This window comes from Phyllostomus hastatus, unplaced genomic scaffold (assembly GCF_019186645.2).
Source record: "Phyllostomus hastatus isolate PE091 unplaced genomic scaffold, TTU_PhHast_1.1 phas_contig_86, whole genome shotgun sequence".
NCBI classification, from domain to species: Eukaryota; Metazoa; Chordata; class Mammalia; order Chiroptera; family Phyllostomidae; genus Phyllostomus; species Phyllostomus hastatus.
In genome coordinates this window covers 91630910-91652077 of record NW_025333977.1, presented here as the reverse complement: position 1 = coordinate 91652077, position 21168 = coordinate 91630910, and the positions used below count along the sequence as shown (strand labels likewise).

The 21168-nt window shown below is 43.0% G+C and overlaps 1 protein-coding gene across 19 annotated transcripts in view; it reads right to left on the bottom strand.

Moving 5' to 3' along the window:
• KALRN (kalirin RhoGEF kinase) overlaps nucleotides 1-21168 on the bottom strand; it is a 698826-nt gene that overhangs the window by 406764 nt on the left and 270894 nt on the right. For all 19 annotated transcript variants that reach the window (XM_045851423.1, XM_045851424.1, XM_045851434.1 and 16 more), the window contains exon 6: nucleotides 2395-2517. In XM_045851423.1, coding sequence (XP_045707379.1) covers nucleotides 2395-2517 — 123 coding nt within the window. The remainder of the gene's footprint in view (nucleotides 1-2394; nucleotides 2518-21168) is intronic.

Genomic DNA, 21168 nt, shown 5'->3' with positions numbered 1-21168 from the left:
TGGCAGCCTTACCTCCCTAATTATGTTTGTCTTTGTTTCTTATTCAAATGAGTTGTCTGCCCTAGGGCCAGGCAGTTGGGCAACAGGAAGATTCTGGCCAAGAATTTGTAAAATTCACCAGGGAAATCCATAAGGTGCACAGATAATCAAACTTGACTACATTGAGATCACATTCTTAATCACCTGTGATCAATTGCTCTGCTTCTCTGTGACTAAAGTGAGCCAGGGAAGAGACACAATTGTAGGAGACTAGTTGGAAGGGAATGAGTCTTTACATTTAGATGAAGACACAAGACTGTTGTGGCTGAAACTGATAACAAAACCAATGTTGCTGTTTTCCCTGCCTGGGCCCACAACCTTCTGTTCTGTAGCCAGTTCTATGCAAATCTCATGATGTTCATCTCTCCATTATATCCTGCACTGGCTCCTTGTGCTAGTCGTTGGGGCTATCCACAAATATCCGACTCTCTCCTCTCAATCATGTGTTAGGACCATACACTTCCACCCACAAAGTGGGATATGGCTGCAGGACTGGTGTTGGCTAATGAAATATGAGTCAAAGTGGCATGTGTCACCTCTCAGGAGGTGGTTCCAGAGCCAGTATGTGCTTGGCTACATGCTTTGTCTAGTGAGGCAACTGGCAGCATCTGAGACTGTGGCTGCTCATCAGCCTGGGTCCCCAAGTGACTGTGATGAGCAGAGCTCCCATCACCCAGTGATAGGCATGTGGTAGGCACAAAAAAATACCACCACCTGCCCTGGCCAGGTGGCTCAGTTGGTTGGAGCATCATCCTGTGCACCAAAAGGTTACAAGTTCAATTACTGGTCAGGGCACATATTTAGGTTGCAGGTTTGATTCCTGGTTGGGGCATGTATGGGAGGCAAGCAGTAAATACTTCTCACATTGATGTTTGTCTCTCACTCATTCTCTCTCCCTTCCTCTCTCTCTAAAATCAATAAAAATATGTATTTGGGTGAGGAGGGAGGAAGGGAGGAAGGAAGGAGATAAATCCCTGTTTTCATAAACCACAGAGATTTTAAAGTTCTTGGTTAACTAAGCACATCTCCATCTTGGCACATGTCAAGCTGCACCATGATTGTCTGAGTTATCTTCCCAACTAGATACTGAACAACTTGAGGCCAGAATTATTTTGTCTTCAGTACATTAAGTACAGTGTGTAGCATTTAAAACAATGTGGTAGAAAATGAAATTCTCTTCCTTCCTGGCCTCTGTGATCCTCCATTTATTTGTATGGTTTTCTAACACTTGCTCCCCTACCAGTTATCCCTGGCTGAAATGATAAGGAGTCCTTGGTGTCCAGACACACGGGGAATGGTGGAGTTGTTCTTTTGGATCAGTAGTACAAGTAGGAAGAGCTGGCAGAGCGGAGGAAGAGGCATTCTTAGGTTGCAGGCATTTCAAATACCATACATGGTCAAGGGGCAGACAAGATTTTGAAATGAAGTTTTGGAGTAACCAAAGGGGAAAAACATAGTATCCAAAAATGTTTTATGAGGAATCACAGGTGTTATCTGAACTAGACTCCTACATCATCATCAGCAGCAGCAGCATCCTAATATTTACTAATAATTTACTATGTGGGAGGCACAGCTCCCACAACCTTACAACTAACTCCTTGGATCCTTACAACTCTATAAGAGAGTTATTATTATTTCCATTTTATAGATAAATAAATTGAAGAACAGAGAGGTAAATTCCCTATGGCCACACAGCAAACAAATATCCCTCTCTGAATTCAGGGTCCGCTTGCACACTCCCCCTCATGGGGAGCTCACTAACTCCCAATGTATTGTAATCCCCAGAGTCATGTCTTGCCTCTCCCTCCAACTACTGTCCCTCAGACAGTTATGCCTGTAAGACCAACACAAAACAGTTCTACTCCCTTTTTTCCAAGGTAGTCTTTCACATATATGACGGCAGCAATTGTGTGTCCCTTTAGGCTCCTCTTCCCCAGTCGAAACTGTCCCAATTCACTCAATCCTAGTGTGTCATAGCCTGAGGTCCCTCACTATCCCAGCTCAGTAACACATGTGCTAGTTGGTTAAGTCAGCAGAGTGGAACTGCTGACTCTCCCTTCTACTCTGGCACTGAGCTAATGCCTTCTACATCCCCAGCAAATTCCTTTCCCCTTGTAAAGCAAGGTCTGGAAGCAGAAATGGGACCATAATCTGCTACAGAACAGCTGGTTGGCCACATGTCCTGCACATGTCCCCATTCTCGCAAACGAGATTCTAAAGGATCCACACATTCAGAGTTCCACCTTCTTACTCAGGTTAGAAGTCTGACCTGCCTCTTCTCATCCTCCCCCTGTTCCCTTCCCTCACCACCCTCCTGTCCCCAGAGGCAGGGCTGAGGGCAGGTACTTCACTCACCATGGAGTTCATGGCGAAGTGATTGTGCTGTGTCTGCAGGTCTAGAGCGTGCTGGTAGCTGACTCCGATCTCTGTATGGCTCTGGAGGAATAATTCCTTGTTGTGGCTTATCCAGTCGAACATCTAGAGGGGACAAGATCATACAGAGTAATTAGAAGGGTCATGGGGCCAACAGCACAAAACTTTCAGAGCTACTAGAAGAACAAAAAAGCCCTCCTGCTGGTTCCCGGTGAAAACAAGTCATCCCTGTCAGAGCAGGGTGGTCCACAGATTGGTTTCACAGCAGAGCCGTCACTTTTAGCATAAGGACCCACCATTGCACTCTGTGTTTCTCTGCAGAGCCTAATAGAAAAAGAGTAGGAGGATCAGGGAAGGGAGGGTGAAAGCTATTTACTATCCCTGGTTACTTCCCCTTTGTAAAAACTTTTAGAAAGCCTCAAGAGGGCCTTCTGCATGTTTTAGGGACAGGTGATGAGGGGACAAGCTGGGAGACTGAATCTATTCCCAACTCTCCCAGTCGAGGAGAAAAAACCATGTTAAAAGCAACAGGGCATACTAACTTGCCATGTACACAGTAACCAACCACACACTTTGTTGAATTGACTTTGAACTGAACCAATCTTCTTGTGGTTCCACAGACTCCTAAGTCCAGGGTTTCTGCTATAACCCATCAGGAACCACAAGAAGATTTTAAGGGTAGAGGAAGTACTGCTTGGCACAGTGGGCACTGAGCCATTTTCTTCCCCGTAGCTCTGTACCCTGGTTTTCATTTAGGTTTCTCCCAGGCAGCCCACATGCTTTAAAGGTCGCTGACCAGAACCCCAGCTCCAGGGGAGAGCCTGGTCACTCTAAAAGTTATCCCTCCTCAGGACATCAGATCTAAGCCAATCAGTGTTTCACATTTCCTGCTCAACAGATTTTCTCAGAAATAGGAATGTTACCCAATTCAGTACAATAAAACATGAGGGGACGTTTGCTGGAAGGTTCTGGGAAAACAGAACCCTAGTTCTTTAGATACAATCTATCTTCCTCTGATACTAACATTGTGACCCTAAGCCTCCAATTGCTGAGCCATACGGACCATGAACCATTCTGCTGGCATTTGGTGGGTGAAGCACATGGACAGAGAAAGGGTGTAGTCAAAATAACGGCAGGAAAGCAGACAGAGCCCTGACTGAGACTTCCTGATCTCCACCTTGTCTGTGGACTTCCTTAGTACCTGCCTCAAGAAATCCTCTTTATTATTCAAGCCTATTTAAGTTGGATTTTCTGTAATTTCCTGCCCAGATCAGTCAGATCTGGTCAGATCAGGTAATACAACCAGGAAAGGTGTGAAAATTTTGGAGAAGAGCATAGCTACACTTGGAACTGATGCTCTGTTGTTTGAGCTGGGCCAAGGGCTGCAGCTCAGCTGCAGAAGCTGAGCACAGGTGAAGGCTGAGAAATTGCAAAGATCATGTAGCTTTCCTGGAAGCACAATGGGAGCCTCATTCATTATCATCTTTTAAACAGAAAAGTGGATTTACTTTTTCACCTACATCCAACCAACATTTAAGGGACACTTGCTATGTGCCAGGCACTGTCCAAGGCAACAAAAGGCAAAAATGACTAAAATGTGGTGCTTGAATTTATTAAGTGGCATGAAGGCCAGTGTGGAAAGCAGAGACTCAGACACAATGCTAGTACAACTAGGCATGTGACTTACTTAAACTCACAACTTGGGGATTTCCAACCAAGATGGAGGCATAGGTAGATACACTTTGCCTCCCCATACAACCAAATGAAGGACAACAACAAATTTAAAACAAAAAAATAACCAGAACTGTCAGAAAATCAAACTGTATGGAATTCTGACAATCAAGGAATTAAAGAAGAAATATTCATTCAGACTGGTAGTAGGGGCAGACACAGGCAGCCAGGGTGGACAGGAAATGTGGAGAGGTGGTGACTGGAGGACCCAGTGATACCCATATTTGCATACAGATAAACTGAGAGGAACAACTGGGGAGCAAGACAGACAACACAATCCAGGGTTCCAGCATGGGGAAATAAAACCTCAAACCTCTGGTTATAAAAACCTATGGGGATTGCAGCAGTGGGAGAAACTCCCAGCCTCACAGGAGAGTTTGTTGGAGAGACCCACAGGGCCCTAGAATGTACACAAACCCACCCACCTGGGAATCAGCACCAGAAGGGCCCAATTTGCTTGTGGGTAGTGGGGGAAGTGACTGAAAGATGGCCAAGAGCTGGGCAACATTGTCCCCTCTCTGACTCACCCTCACCTACAGTGCCACAATGCAGCAACCTGGGTTGCCCCACCCCAGCAAATACAGAAGGCTCTTCCCATTACAATGTAACAGGTGCACTGGGACAAATATGGTGCAAATGAAAGAAAAGATCAAAGCTCCAAAAAAAGAACTAAGTGATGAAGAGAGAGCCAACCTATCAGATGCAGAGTTCAAAACATTGCTGATCAGAATGCTCACAGAAATGGTTGAGTATGGTCCAAAAACAGAGGAAAAAGTGAAGGCTATAAAACATGAAATAAAGAAAAATATACAAGAAACCAACAGTGAAGGGCAGGAAACCAGGACTTATATCAACGATTTGGAGCAGAAGGAAGAAATAAACACTCAACTACAACAGAATGAATAAACAAGAATTCAAAAAAATGAGGAGAGGCTTAGGAACCTCTGGGGAAACTTTAAATGTTCCAACATTCAAATTATTGGGGTACCAGAAGGAGAAGAGGAAGAACAAGAAACTGAAAACTTATTTGAAAAAAAAATGATGAAGGAAAACTCTCCCAATCTGTCAAAGGAAATAGACTCCCAGGAAGTCCAGAAAGCTCAGAGAGTCCCAAAGAAATTGGACCCAAGGAAGCACACACCAAGGTACATCATAATTTTAATACCCAAGATTAAAGAAAAGGAGAGAATCATAACAGCAGCAAGAGAAAAAGAGATAGTTACCTACAAAGGAGTTCCCATAAGACTATCAGCTGATTTCTCAAAAGAAATCTTACAGGCAAGAAGGGGCTGGAAAGAAGTATTCAAAGTCATGAGAGGCAAGGTCCTACATCCAAGATTACTCTATCCAGCAAAGCTATCATTTAGAATGGAAGGGCAGATAAAGTGCTTCCCAGATAAGGTCAAGTTCAAGGAGTTCATCATCACCAAGCCCTTATTTCTGAAATATTAAAGGGACTTTCTAAAAAACAGAAGAAGATAAAAAATATGAACAGTAACATGACAACAAACTCGCAGCTATCGACAACTGAACCTAAAACAGAAACAAACACAAAAACAAACTAAGCAAACAACTAGAACAGAAACAGAATCCCAGAAATGGAGAATACATGGAGGATTATCAGTAGGGGAGGGGGAGGGAGGAGAATGGGTGAAAAGGTACAGGGAATAATAAGCATAAATGGTAGGTACAAAATAAACAGAAGGAGGTTAAGAATAGTATAGGAAATGAAGAGGCCAAAGAACTTATATGTACAACACATGGACATGAACTAAGGGGGGCAATCAGGTGGGAGGGAGTGTGCAGGACAGAGGGGAATAAAGGGGAGAAAAAATGTGAAAACTGTAATAGCATAATCAATAAAATATACTTAAAAAATCAAAACTCTGAAAAAATCTATCAAGATAAAGGCTCATATGGTCTATCAAGGTAGCACCACCCCCCTTGAAGGAGTGGGGACAAGGGTAAACCCAGAAGGCTTCCCAGAGCAGGTGTCACAGGAGTTAAGCATTCACTCCCGGTGAAGATGAGTAAGATGCAAGCTCCAGGCAAAGGAGTGATCAAGGGGACAGAACTGTGGGGCATGCCAGCATGTCCAGGGCTCCGAAAATACCTCAGCAGTGCTTCTGGAGCCTAATGTGAGATGATGTTTCTGGGGAGGTAGATCAGTTGGCAGACCATGGAAAGCCCTGACACAGGCTTCAAAAAACCTGGATCATATAGTGTGGGTAGCAGTATATTGGTGGAGGGTTTTAAGTTGAGTATTGAAGGGTGATGTGAGCTTTGATAATACTGTGGGATGTGGACTGGAGGGGTGAAACAGGGCAGAGAGAATAGTTAGGAGGCTGTTGTCACAGCAACCCTAGTGAGAGAGGGTGAGACCCTAGAAACCTGGCTTAGGGGAGTGACAGTGGAGTCAGAAAAGTGAGCTGAGTTGAGATCCACTAGGAACCAGATTAAGGACTCACTATGGTTCTGGAAGGGAGGGCAAGAAAGGGCTTGGGAGAAGAGCCAGGTGTCTGGCATTGCACCCTGGCCCTGGGTCCTTGTAAGAAAAGTTGTCACCACAGGTGCTCCCTAAAGAGGAGAGTAAGAAGCTGGGTTGGGGAGACAGTAGATGTGTCGAGTTTAAGAAGCTTATGAGAGTTTCAACTGCATGTGCCCTTTGGGCAGTTAGATTTGTGTCTGAGGTCAGGGGAGAGGCATTGAGAATTGACAACTCAAGCTTAGTATAAAAACATCACCTTCTGCATGCAAACACACATGATTTACGGATGATTGTCCCTTTTGAATTACCTGGATCACTCTGGCTACCTGCACAAATAATAAAGAGCAAAAAATATCGTTCTTTACTTGCAAGTGTCAGTGGATGTTTCAGGCTGGGGACTCCTGTAGAGGCTGGATCCATATCTGTTGTGTGCACTATCCTGGGTCTGCTAGCCATGGCCAGCCCCACATTGCAGGCACTAAGGCAGGCTTTTGTTTTTAAATTACTACCATTAAGCACCAGGGGGGAAAGAAGACAAGTGCCCAGGAATTTAGAGGAGTCTCATCCTATAATTTCTGATCACTAAATTTGTTTCTCAACCCTATTTTAAAAAATCCCTCATCTTTTTTTCCTTATTGACAAAAAGAATCAATAAAGAAAATGAAAATCTGAAGTGCCTGAAGCCCTCGGAATCTGTGATGAAAAGAGATCACATATATTCTAGGCTATCCCAGTAGCTGAGAAGTGACCTTCCCTGTATTTTCTCTTAAATGCCATTTAGATATGCAAATAAGCAGTGGAATGATATGCTAGCTCCAGAATGACTAGATGGCCCAGCGCCAGGTCTCTACTGGACTACAGAGCAAGGAAAGCTGAACACAGGCCCGTTAGAGTAGAAAGCAGTAAGAAACGAGTTAAAAGACATGCCAGAGTGGACAGTGCTACAGGAAATGTACACCTCATTGAATGGGCTTCTCATGGAATGGGATCTGAGCCCATGCCATTCCACCCAATTTTGCATTCCATGTTGGAGCCCACAAGCTGGTCTCTTATGGCTGGGCATTCTGGGAAAGTTTAGCTGTGCTGGACACAGAGTTCCAAAGAGGTGTCACATGTCTTGGGCAGAGAGAAAAAGACCTGCTCAGGGGACCAGATGGTAGCATGTGGTATCAGGAACCAGAGTCTCTCCAACATGGCTGTTTGCTAAGGAACTGTCTCATCTGCTCTGGGCCTGAATCTGTTGCCTAATGGTATTAAATCCTCACTCTTGTAAGCTTGGCTGTCTGTCATTTTCATTTTTTTCCTTTCACTATATTTTATTGATTATGCTATTACAATTGTCCCATTTTCCCCCCTTCACTCCCCTCCACCCTGCACACCCCCTCCCACCCACATTCCCCTGCCCCTTTAGTTCATGTCCATTGGTCGTACATATAAGTTCTTTGGTTTCTACATTTCCTATACTATTTTACCCTCCCCTTTCTATTTTCTACCTACCATCTATGCTACTTATTCTCTGTACCTTTTCTCCCTCTCTCCTCCCACTCCCCTGTTGCTAACCCTCCATGTGATCTCCATTTCTGTGGGTTTGTTCCTGTTCTAGTTGATTGCTTAGTTTGTTTTTGTTTTTGTTTTAGGTGTGGTTGTTAATAATTGTGAGTTTGCTGTCATTTTACTGTTCATATTATTTATCTTCTTTTTCTTAGATAAATCCCTTTAATATTTCATACAATAAGGGCTTGGTAATGATGAACTCCTTTAACTTGACCTTATCTGAGAAGCACTTTATCTGTCCTTCCATTCTAAATGATAGCTTTGCTGGATAGAGTAATCTTGGATGTAGGTCCTTGCCTTTCATGATTTCACATACTTCTTTTCAGCCCCTTCTTGCCTTTTAAGAAATCAGCTGACAATCTGATGGGAACTCTTGTAGGTAACTGTCTTCTTTTCTCTTGCTGCTTCTAGGATTCTCTCCTTCATTTTAATCTTGGGTAATGTACTTATGATGTGCCTTGGTGTGTTCGTCCTTGGGTCCAACTTCTTTGGGACTCTCTGAGCTTCCTGGACTTCCTGGAAGTCTATTTCCTTTGCCAGATTGGGGAAGTTCTCCTTTATTATTTGTTCAAATATCTTTTCCATTTGTTGCTCTTCGTCTTCTCCTTCTGGTACCCCTATAAGTCAGACGTTGGAACGTTTAAAGATGTCCTGGAGGTTCCTAAGCCTCTCCTCATTTTTTTGAGTTCTAACTACTTCATTCTTTTCTGGTTGGATGTTTAATTCTTCCTTCTGGTCCACACTGTTGATTTGAGTCCCAGTTTCCTTCCCATCACTATTGGTTTCCTGTACATTTTCCTTTATTTCATTTAATGTAGCCTTTATTTTTCCATCTAATTTGTGACCAAATTCAACCAATTCTATGAGCATTCTGATTACCAGTGTTTTGAACAGTGTATCTGATAGGTTGGCTATCTCTTCGTTGCTTTGTTTTATTTTTTCTGGAGCTTTGATCTGTCCTTTCCTTTGGGCCATTTTTCTTGTTTGTCTTGACACGCCTGTTATATAGTGAGGGGCAGAGCCTTAGGTGTTCATCAGGGCAGAGCAACCCACAATGCTGAGTTGTAATGCTGTATGTGGGGGAGCGCTCTGAGAGGGAACAATGGTGCCTACTCCACTCTCTGCCGTTCTCCACTCTCTGTCGGATTTCAGTCACTTCCCCCACTTCCCACAAGCAAATTGGGTCCTTCTAGTGCTGAGTTTTGGGTGGGTGGGTTTGTGTACATTCTAGGACCCTGTGGGTCTCTCCAACAAACTCTCCTGTGAGGCTGAGTTTCTCCTACTGCTGCCTCAACCCCCATAGGTGTTTTCAATCAGTGGTTTGAGGCTTTATTTCCTTGAGCTGGAGCTCTGGGTTGTGCTGTCTTGCTCCCCAGTTGTTTCTCCTAGTTTATTTGCTCATGAATGTGGGACCACCAGCTCCACCAGCCACCACCTTGCCTGCCGGCCAGCTGCAACCTTGCATGCTCTGCTCCACAATCTGCTGCCTTGCTGGGTTCGACAGCTGCTGCCTTGCCTGCCCTGGTCCTCTAGCCACTGTCTTGCCTCAAGTCCTCTCTGCCCAGTTGCCCATTTCTGCCCCTCCTACTGTTCTGGATGAATGTGTCTTCTTTAACTCCTTGGTTGTCAAACTTCCATACAGTTCAATTTTCTGTCAGTTCTGGTTGTTTTTTTGTTTTTAAATTGTTGTTGTCCTTTTGGTTGTGTGAGGAGGCACAGTGTGTCTACCTACACCTCCATCTTGGCCGGAAGTCCCTCATTTTCATTTCTGTTGCATTCAGTAAAACTGGTTGCAGAAAGAGAATATGTATGTGTGCATGTGTGTGCACTCATGTGCTTGTGTGCAGTCAAGCTGGATGAAGACTAGACTCATTCCAAGCCTGGCTCTGTCATTAATTACCTGTGAGACTATGGGCAGGTCTCCTCATTTCTGGACTTCTCATTTGCAAGGGATAAGTGGTTCTCAGGAAGGAGGTAAGCATCCTGTTTAACAATCAGCTCAATTTGGAAACTTACAGAATGTGCTTTTCCATTCAAAATAAAAATTGTTTTACTGAGTCTCCTGAATTAGAAAGAATATTCATCACTGCAACTTACATTTCAAAGTTTTGAATAAAAGCATGTCAATGAGAAAACTGACATTCATTGATAGCCAGAGAAAGGAAGCTTCTTCATCTCAGCTCTGATGTTTGTCTGGTGTGTTAGAGTTTAAAACATCCATTTGCACACTTCATTTCACTGCATCCATCAGGTCCACTTCACAGATGAAAAACAGGGGCAAAGAAGTGAAGCCCAGTGTCTAGAACTCATTCATTCTACCCAATCAATGCACATTTACTGAGTGCCTGTTGAACTGGGCTCGTGGGACAATGACCTACCTCCTCCATACTGTCTGGGCTCCACAGGGTGGTTACCCCTCAATAGGCAGCCACCAGGACACTGTGGGGCTCCAGCTGAAGTAAGGTGCTATCCCTCATGTGGAGTCAATCACTCTCCAACACCCAGCTTTCTCCTCTCGTCTCACCCCTACCCCATGAGTACCTGGGGACAGTGATTCAAATAGCCCCCCTTTTCTCAATAATCACTTAGTGAACAAATGAATTCAGGAGTGAGTTGGCAACAGCTCTCAGGCTACTTATCTCTAGAGAAACTGACCATTTCTAAGCTCCCTTCCAGCTACGACATTCTATGATTTGATCTATTTGAATTGAGCTCTCCGGAAGACACTTGAACTAGACTGACCTAAAGATCTAAAGAAAAACTAAAGAAAATATCTCTGCAGTGGTTTCAAGCATTTTGATCTCTCTCTCTTTTTAAGACTCTACAAATGGTAGGTTCAACAAAATGTAATATAACAACAAAATTCCTCTAACAGGAACATTCATGTCTACATAATGAAATTTTATCTCTTTGTTTGGAAACCAACATAGTTTTATCTAATTAAGAAGATAGATGTTATAAGCTACTTGGGGTTTTTTTCTCTTTTTTTCATGTTTTGCTTTTAACTAAGTAATTATTTTATGCTGGCTAAAATTCAATGAAAAGTATAAAAATCTGATTCTTAACATATAGCAAATGATAAAAGAATCTATTTAAATGCAAATTAGGAAAATAACAAGGAACCTTTTCCCCCTTTTCTTTTGAAGATGGGACAGCTAAAAGGTTATTATTGTTCTACTCTGTTTTTAGTAAACTATAAACTATTTCATAGAGCAAAGATATTGAATAAGAATCTTGGGCTTATTTTCCTCATTTGCCAAATTTAGCAATGGCATCTGATTTGGATTTTTAACTTTCAAAACATCTTACCACCTACTGTTAGTGTTTTATACCATCTGTAATTATAGATTTGTTGGTTTTTAAGTTGTTCATATTCAGCTTTCATGGGTTAAGAGGACAGAAGACAACCAATGGACTTTCTTTGTCTAAATATGAACATTCCAGTATCACCTGTGTCCCCTGGAGCCTGTGACCCATCCATGAAAGCCTGTGCCCTAAAAACTACTAACAACCTCCTAGCCGGTGAACCTTGCTATGTCTGGAATTGGCTGTGAAGAGCAGAGGCTTTCAACAGGAGACCTGGATTCTAGTGCAGATTCTGCTGTATAAACTGTGATAGGTTAGGTATTGGTTTGAACCTCAGTTTCTTTACCTGTAAAATGGGGATAATTTATATCATTTTGACTTTAGCAGAGTAGTAGTGAGATTCAAACAAGACAATGGTATCAAGCGTTAAGTGCTACATACCTAGTAGATTTTAAAATCCACAGAGTAAGCATATTCAATTGCACATATTTCCCCAATGTTTTCATTTGGACCACAAAATAGATGAAAGGTGTGGATTTAGAGTTGCAGTAGGTTCACCTCACTGAGAAATCACCGTGGGTTAATGGAAATCACACGTGCACCTCATACACGAACAAATCCACAGCCCAACACTCAGAGATGTACCCTAGAACGCCCACAGGGTGCTACACAGACCACGAACACCCCTGCATCCCCCCACTGCCTACACCCTGACATGCACTCAGGGGCCATGTGGGTACCCTTGCTCACACAGGACTCAGAGACCCACACACGCTCCGAGGGCTTTGCCTGAGGGCACTGTTGTGCTCCTGCCCTCCCCGTGCAGCCTGGCCAGGGATCTCACTCCCTCTTGCTTTGCTTCCAAACTCTCCCTTTCCCATCCTCTCTGACACCCCAACTCTTTCACTATTAGACACTCAATCCCTTTGGCTCTCAACAGTTTTTCACTCAGGAGAGATTCCTATTAAAATGAACTATACCTGCAACCCCTCCTGGAATTAGTTTATTCTAATAAATAGCTCAATAAGAAAGCAAGGCCTTTTGTGAGAACAACTCAGGGATTGGACCCTAAAATGTGGTGACGCAGAAGCCCTGAACAGAAGGACAGAGGCCCTAAAATGAGTAGTGGGTGGGAACCAAAAGCAAATTTCCCCACTTTACAATTCTGATTTCACATGAACTCTGACTAACCCTGGGGTACACGTTCTTGTGCAAGTAGGGCAACACACAGACCCCGTTTGTGTGTTCTGGCCCAGGACCCTTAAGCCCCTTCAACCTGGTTTTCAATTACCTACTCTTCTAAGATTGAACGTTCCTGCTTTTCTGAAGTGGGGCAAAGAAAGAGGAAAAAATAAAGGACCCCAAAATGTGAACCTAGTTTCTAGGTTCCTAGAATTCTTTTTTTTTTTTTGACTCCCACACCCCAGGTTCCTAGAATTCTTGACTGAAGGGAATTTGATACCTTGCCTTTTCTAATACCTTTTACAACACTTGAAAGCCAAAGGAATTCAAGGTTCTAAGAAAGCATCTTTCCACTGGTATCTATGGATAGGGAAGACGGCTGGGATTTATACCCAATAGACTGTAGTTGCCAACAAGTATCTACTGAGAGAGGTAAGATTCTTTGAGCTCTGCCTGTTTTCCTTTAGGATTTTGGCATGCCAACAGGCATACTTTAATATGTTGTATAAAAGAGAAGCCACTTTTATCTTTCACCATAAATCCAGCTGCTCTGGGAAGATGGCTCAACCCAATTACCTGGGAGACCTCATCACTGTAACCTCAGGAATCAGCCAGGTCACCAAACAATTTCACAGGCCAGGCTGTGTCTCTGACCTGTAGATATTCTATGGACTCCCCACCACATTTCTTACACTCTCTACACCCAAATTCCCAAATCTCAGATCCAATACATTATCATGCTGCTCACCTCTAGAACTGCCCCAGTTTCTCTATAAAACAGGTAAATGTCCCACTGTGAGCAATGGGTTAACAAAATCCCCTACCCTTCTGCATGATAATCTGATGTTCAGTTCATACCCTCGTTCTGTTTTCCTGGAAAGAGATGAAGACAGTATGTGTCAACATACTACTAAACAACCTCCCAGTTGGTAGACTGTATCCGACTGGAAGAACTAACAATGGACTATAAATACCTGATGGGGACCCCATACCTTGGGGTTCCCTGAGTGGGGTGACTCTTGTAGCTGGCATGTCCATTGCAGGCAACCTAGAAGCTATGCCAATGGAGTTGTTACAAGAGATATTAGCTCCTGTGGGACATGGAGTTTTTAAGCCATGGCAGTTTCTGAGCTTCCCTGTATGGATCTTTTCTGCCTGCACCTGAGCTGGACTGAGCCAGGACTGTCCTGCTGGTAAGCCATGGTTCCCATTTTATGTCTTCCTGAGCAGATCCGTGCCAAAGGTGGCCCATTAGTCTGGTAAGTCAGAACACTTAGTGGGACCTAAGAAGACTCCTTGGTGGGTGATGCATACTTATTCAGAGCCACACTATATGTATGAGCAATAGTAATGTGTCTCTCCTTGTCTTCCCTCTCTCCATCCTCCTTTTCTATTTTAGATTTCTCTTAATAACAGCAGTCATGATAATGGTAACAACAACAATAATGGTAACAACAATTAATGTTCTTTGAATACTCACTGTGTGCCGGCCATTGTTCTAGTACGTTACATATGCTAATTTAATCCTCTTAATAACCTCATAATTATCTCCCTAATATTAACCCCCAATGTTATCATCTTCATTTTATAGATTGGGAAACAAAGACACAGAGAGGTTAATTAACTTGCCCAATACCACACAGCTAATAAGTGGCAAAACTGAGATTCAAACCTGAGATGCTTCATTCCAGTGTTGATGCTCTTAACCCTGTTGCTCCACCTTCCTTTGTGCTCAGAGCTTCATTCCATCTATCCTTCCCATCAACACCAAATTTTCAGAAGTGTGCTCTGCCTCTGCTGCCTTTGTTTTCCCTCCATCCACTTTCTCCTAAACCTGCAATATGTCCTACCTTTACTACTTTCTTAAGTCTGCAATTACAATGAAAATCAATCACCTTTTTGAGTTCTTCATACAGCCAGTTCTCCTTCCCTTTGACCTGATGCAGCCCTTTCTGAAATTCTACTCTCTCTGGCCCTCGAATGAGGTCATTTTCAGGGGCAGGCCATCTGGCTGCAGACATGATGAGCTTTTCCCTCCTGCTTTCTCAGGTCTATCCAACACTAAATTCTCTCAGGAGAACCAGCATTTTTACACACCACACTCTCTTCCTTGACATACAATGTCTAGTCTCAGCATGACAACAACAATAGAAGCACTGATTTTAAAAGCTCACCAACCCTCCTATCCTACAATAACTTATCCAAATGTACTTCCATTTCTCTGGCTGCCTCTTTATGGGTTCTTTTCCTGTCCCCCACACCCTTACTGCGACAGTCTCAAGACTTGGCCATCAGTCCTCTGCCCTTTATTCATCATGCTCTGCCCATTTGAAAATCCACCCAGGCTCACAACTTCAACAACATGAATAGTATTTCCTATTTCATGCCCCAGGCCCTGTGCCAAGTACCTCTGTAGATTATCTCATGGAGTCCTTATATTGCTACAAAGAAGGTATTGTTAATTCCATTTTAAGCATGCCAAAAACTCAGTACAAAGAGGGGAAGTAAATTGCTGAAGATCACATAGCTTGTAAGTGATGGAGATAAATTTAGAATCTAGTGTCCATCTGAACCTTAATCCCATATAATTTCCTAGGTTCCAGCATGCCCTCTAACCTGAACTTCCAGGTAACTGACAAGAATAAATACATGCCAGGCTTTGCACAATGAGCTTTACACACATTATCTCAATCCTCAAAACTGCCCTATTAGGTAGCAGATACCATCATCACCACCTTTTTCTAGTTAAAGCAACAGATTCAAAAAGATTAAATAACTTGGCCAAGGTCACATAATGAAAACTCAAATGACATCTTGAAAACTAATATCTAGGTCTGTAAAACTCCAAAGTCCATGCTTTTAAATCACTATCAAATTGTTTCCCAAATATCTACCTAAATTTCAGCCACAGGGTGCCTATGGACTCAATATGAATATTCCACAGCATCTTCCCCAACCACTATGTCTTTTCCATGAAAATATTACCTTCTACTGAGTTCCCACATCTTCACTACATTTGTTCTTTCTTTCCTCAAATAACTCTGAAATACACCCTTTTCTTTTCATTCTGCTGCCATTTACCTCTAAGGCCCCCTGCTTAGATTATTGCAATCAGTTTCTTACTCGTCTCCCTAAGTCCATTTTCTCCCTTATAACAACCTATCTGCCCCCAATAGGTCCACTTCTCTAGTACACTGCTTTCACCATGTCATTCCCTTAGTAAATAAATAAATATTGCTGTTATTCATAATCTACAATGCAAAATTCAATCTCCTTATTCTGGCATTCAAGGTGTCCCCTTCCCCCTCAAAAGGCCCAAATCTGCCTTTCCTGATTTTTACACACCACTACCCAACACCAAGCACCCTTTCCAGCTATATTCCATTCACTGCCATACACACACACCATACCATACTCATTGCCAACCCCATTTTAATGGTCATGTCTTTCCCCCCTCATGAAATGCCCCACAGCCAAATATCCAAATTATTTCCATCCTTTGAAATACAATTGAATTCTCACCTCCTCTTGATGCCTTCTTCAACCAATTGAGACCATACTGATTTCTCTTTCCTACAAACTCACTACTCCAGTGTTTACCACAGTAGTTCACAAAACTTTATTCAGCACTATCTGAAGAGGTTTCTTTAAAAAGAAAGTGACATAGCTTCCTAGACCCTACTTTGAGATTCTGACTCAGTAGGTGCATTCCAGGTGATTCTGATGCACTTGTATTTTTATTTAAACAGTGCATGAGGACATTTATGGTCTATTCAACATTGGGTAGTTGGTATCATATTTATTTTTTTAATATATTTTATTTATTATGCTATTACAGTTGTCCCATTTTCCCCCCTTCACTCCCCTCCACCCTGCACACCCCCTCCCACCCACATTCCCCTGCCCCTTTAGTTCATGTCCATTGGTCGTACATATAAGTTCTTTGGTTTCTACATTTCCTATACTATTTTACCCTCCCCTTTCTATTTTCTACCTACCATCTATGCTACTTATTCTCTGTACCTTTTCCCACTCTCTCCCCCTCCCACTCCCCTGTTGCTAACCCTCCATGTGATCTCCATTTCTGTGGGTTTGTTCCTGTTCTAGTTGATTGCTTAGTTTGTTTTTGTTTTTGTTTTAGGTGTGGTTGTTAATAATTGTGAGTTTGCTGTCATTTTACTGTTCATATTATTTATCTTCTTCTTTTTCTTAGATAAATCCCTTTAATATTTCATATAATAAGGGCTCGGTGGTGATGAACTCTTTGAACTTGACCTTATTTGAGAAGCACTTTATCTGTCCTTCCATTCTAAATGATAGCTTTGCTGGATAGAGTAATCTTGGATGTAGGTCCTTGCCTTTCATGACTTCACATACTTCTTTTCAGCCCCTTCTTGTCTGTAAGATCTCTTTTAAGAAATCAGCTGACAGTCTGATGGGAACTGTTTTGTAGGCAACTGTCTTCTTTTCTCTTGCTGCTTCTAGGATTCTCTCCTTCATTTTAATCTTGGGTAATGTATTTATGATGTGCCTTGGTGTGTTCCTCTTTGGGTCCAACTTCTTTGGGACTCTCTGAGCTTCCTGGACTTCCTGGAAGTCTATTTCCTTTGCCAGATTGGGGAAGTTCTCCTTTATTATTTGTTCAAATATCTTTTCCATTTGTTGCTCTTCGTCTTCTCCTTCTGGTACCCCTATAATTCAGATGTTGGAATGTTTAAAGATGTCCTGGAGGTTCCTAAGCCTCTCCTCATTTTTTTGAGTTCTAACTACTTCATTCTTTTCTGGTTGGATGTTTAATTCTTCCTTCTGGTCCACACTGTTGATTTGAGTCCCAGTTTCCTTCCCATCACTATTGGTTTCCTGTACATTTTCCTTTATTTCATTTAATGTAGCCTTCATTTTTTTCATCTAATTTGTGACCAAATTCAACCATTTCTGTAAGCATCCTGATTACCAGTGTTTTGAACAGTGCATCTGATAGGTTGGCTATCTCTTTGTCACTTAGTTGTATTTTTCTGGAGCTTTGCACTGTTCTTTCATTTGGGCCATTTTTTTTTGTCTTGACATGCCTGTTATATAGTGAGGGGCAGAGCCTTGGGTGTTCACCAGGGCAGGGTACCACATCACTGTGTTGTGGCACTATATGTGGGAGAGGGCTCTGAGAGGGAACAGTGGTGCTTGCTCCACTCTCTTCTGGATTTCAGTCACTTCCCCCACTTCCCACAAGCAGATTGGGCCCTTCTGGTGCTGATTCCCATGTGGGTGGATTTGTGTACATTCTAGGACCCCATAGGTCTCTCCAATGAACTCTCCTATGAGGCTGGGACTTTCTCCCGCTGTCTCAACCCCCACAGGTGTTTTCAATCAGTGGTTTGAGGCTTTATTTCCCTATGCAGAGCCCTGGGTTATGCAGTCTGTTTCATTCCCCAGTTGTTTCTCCTCATTTATCTGCACTCGAATGGGGGACCGCTCACTCTGCAATCTGCTGTGTGGCCAGGTCCATCTGCTGCTGCCTTGACAGCCAGCTGCAGCCTTGTGTGCCCCACTCCACTATCTGCCATCTCACTGGGTCCGCCGCCACAACCTCACCTGCCCCAGTCCTCCAGCAGTTGCCTTGCCTCGAGTCCTGTCTGCCCAGCCCATCTCTGCCCCTCCTACCGGTCTGGATGAGTATTTCTTCTTTAACTCCTTGGTTGTTGGACTTCCACACAGTTCGGTTTTCTGTCAGTTCTGGTTGTTTTTTGTTTTTAAATTGTTGTCCTTTTGGTTGCTCGAGGAGACACAGTGTGTCTACCTACGCCTCCATCTTGGCTGGAAGTCTCCTGGTATCAGATTTAACCCATCTATAAACTAGTTGAAAGCAATGATAAATGACTAGCATAGACCAATGATCCTTGAAGGAAGATAAGCACACATTAAGCCCCATATTCACTCTCCTTTATCTTTGAGGGTATTTTCCAAACAGTAGAGAAGGAAAAGAGGTGAGAAGAAACCAGCAGTCTTGATGGGTGTAAGAAAAAAGAGATTAAAGTTCAGAGCTAGAAAATGGTTAAAATTTCAGTGAGAGGATAGGAGGGAGATAAGATAAAAAAAATCTTCATTAAAATTTCCTTCAAGTCCTTGGCCACATCCTAAGTTGTACATATGCAAGGCAAGCCTCCAGAATATATGGCAGAGAACAGCTGTGGGAGATGGAGGATACTGAGAAGTAAACAGAAGTGATAGAGGTTACCTAGAGATGGGAAAATATTGGGAGTTCTTAATGTGAAGACAGTTCTGTGAACATTCTGTGCTTTGCGTTGAGACCCCAGAAATACCAGGCTGTGGGAGAAAAACCACCAAGAATAAGGACTATGCCCTATGAGTAATGAAGAGATGGAAGTAGGTCTGCCACAGCAAAGACAAAATCAAGGCTCAGTGTGATCAAGATCTGCCAGTAATATAACTGCATCCCAGAACAATGCTAAACAGTATTTAGAGAAAGATACCCTAATCAAGAGTCTATAAAAATCATTTATAATATCCAGTATACAATATAAACTGCTAGATATATGAAGAAGCAGAGAAAAGTGATTCCTAATTAAAAAAAAAAACAGTCAGATGGCAGTGTAGGCAGACATGGCTTGCCTCTTCGCACAACAACATCAAAATTACAACTAAAATATAGAACAACCATTACTCAGAATGGCCATAAATCAAGTTGAATGGAAGTCTGACAAGTACAGAATTAAAGAAACTACATCCATCCAGAGTGGTAGGAGGGGTGCAGATGAGGAAGGGGCTGGTCCCACACCTATATGTGGTGGATAAAAATTTGGGAGGGATATCTCAGGAGCAAGGAGTCCCAGATCCACACCAGGCCCTCCAGCCCAGGGTACCAATGCCAGGAAGATAAGTCCCCAGAATTTCTGACTGCAAAAAACAGCAGGGATTGAGTCAGTAGAAGAAAATTCTGGAGCCCCAAGCAGTTCCCGTTAAAGAATCCCCCCACCCCCCACCCCCACACACACTCACCTACTCAGACTCACTCCCTCTGAGTTCTAGCACCCAGGTAGCAGCTTGAAAGGCACCAGTGGGATACAGCAAGAAACTGAAGTGTCTGGTACCAAGTTGAACAGAGGCCATTGTTCCTTTTCTAAGCCCTCTCCCCACAGAGCCACAGAGCCACAGAGCCGGCAAGCTGGTACCACATCTGAGACTCTATCAATCTGGTTAACACTGTTAACCAGCCCTGGAGATCCCCAGAGATTTTGTCCCGCCCAACTTATGGGTCCACCCCAGCAGATTTTCCATATGAATGGCTGGTCTTGGCTCTTGCTGCACAACTTCCTAAATCCTCTCAAACAAGCAACAGCTGGCCTCAGTGAGCCCCAGACCCAGCATAAGCAGCAGCCAGCCTAGCTTCACAGCTTGGCCTCACAAGGGAATCTCCAAGCCCAGTGCCAGTAGCAGCCATCTCAGATTGCTTTATAGTTCAGGCAGGGTGGCCCTGGACAAAACACAGGTTGGGGCTGACCCTGGTCTGCACCACCTGGGAAACCCCAAGGCCAGCAAACCCAGTGGACTGCTACAAACCACATAGGAGCACCACCACCCTGCCCCTGCACAGCTGATTCTCCAAAGAGGGCAGAGGTTTGTGGTAAGTGGTCATAGCCGATGCTTGCAACTGACTGGCCTGGGTAAATCTCTCCCATTGATCTGCCAACAGTAACCAAGACTCAACTAAACAAGGAGGGTGTAATCAGTTTAATGGGAGAGACAAAGGGTGCACCTCGAGTACCCAGATTAGTTGTTAGGGGAGGCTGTGCCACTGGATCCTATAGGACACCTACTACATTAGGCCACGCTACCAAGACACAGAGTCAAAACAGTTCTATCTAATACACAGAAAAAAGCCCAGAGAGGATACCAAAAGGAGCAGACAAAGAAACAGAGCCAAAATGAAAGAACAGATCAAAACTCCAGAAAAAGAGCTAAACAAAATGGAGATAAGCAATGTATCAGTTACAGAGTTCAAAACACTGGTCATAATGATGCTCAAGGAACTTAGTGAGGACCTCAGCAGCATAAAAAAGATCGAGTCAGAAATGAAGAATACATTAATTGAAATAAAGATTTACAAGTAAACAATAGTAGAGTAGATGAAGCCGAGAATCAAATCAATGATTTGGAACATAAGAAGAAAACAACCAACTGGAATAATAAGAAAAAAAAAAGAACCCCAAAATATGAAGGTAGTATAAGAAACCTCTGAGACAACTTCAAGAGGTCCAACATTTTCATCATAGGGGTGCCAGAAGGAGAAGACAGAGAGCAAGAGATGGGAAATCTGTTCAAAAAATAATGAAAGAAAACTTCCCTAATTTGATGAAGGAAATAGACAAGCAAATCCAGGAAGCACAGAAGGTTTCAAACAAGATGGATGCAAAGAGGCCCACTACAAAACACATCAAAATTAAAATGCAAAAGGTTAAAGATAAAGAGAGAATCTTAAA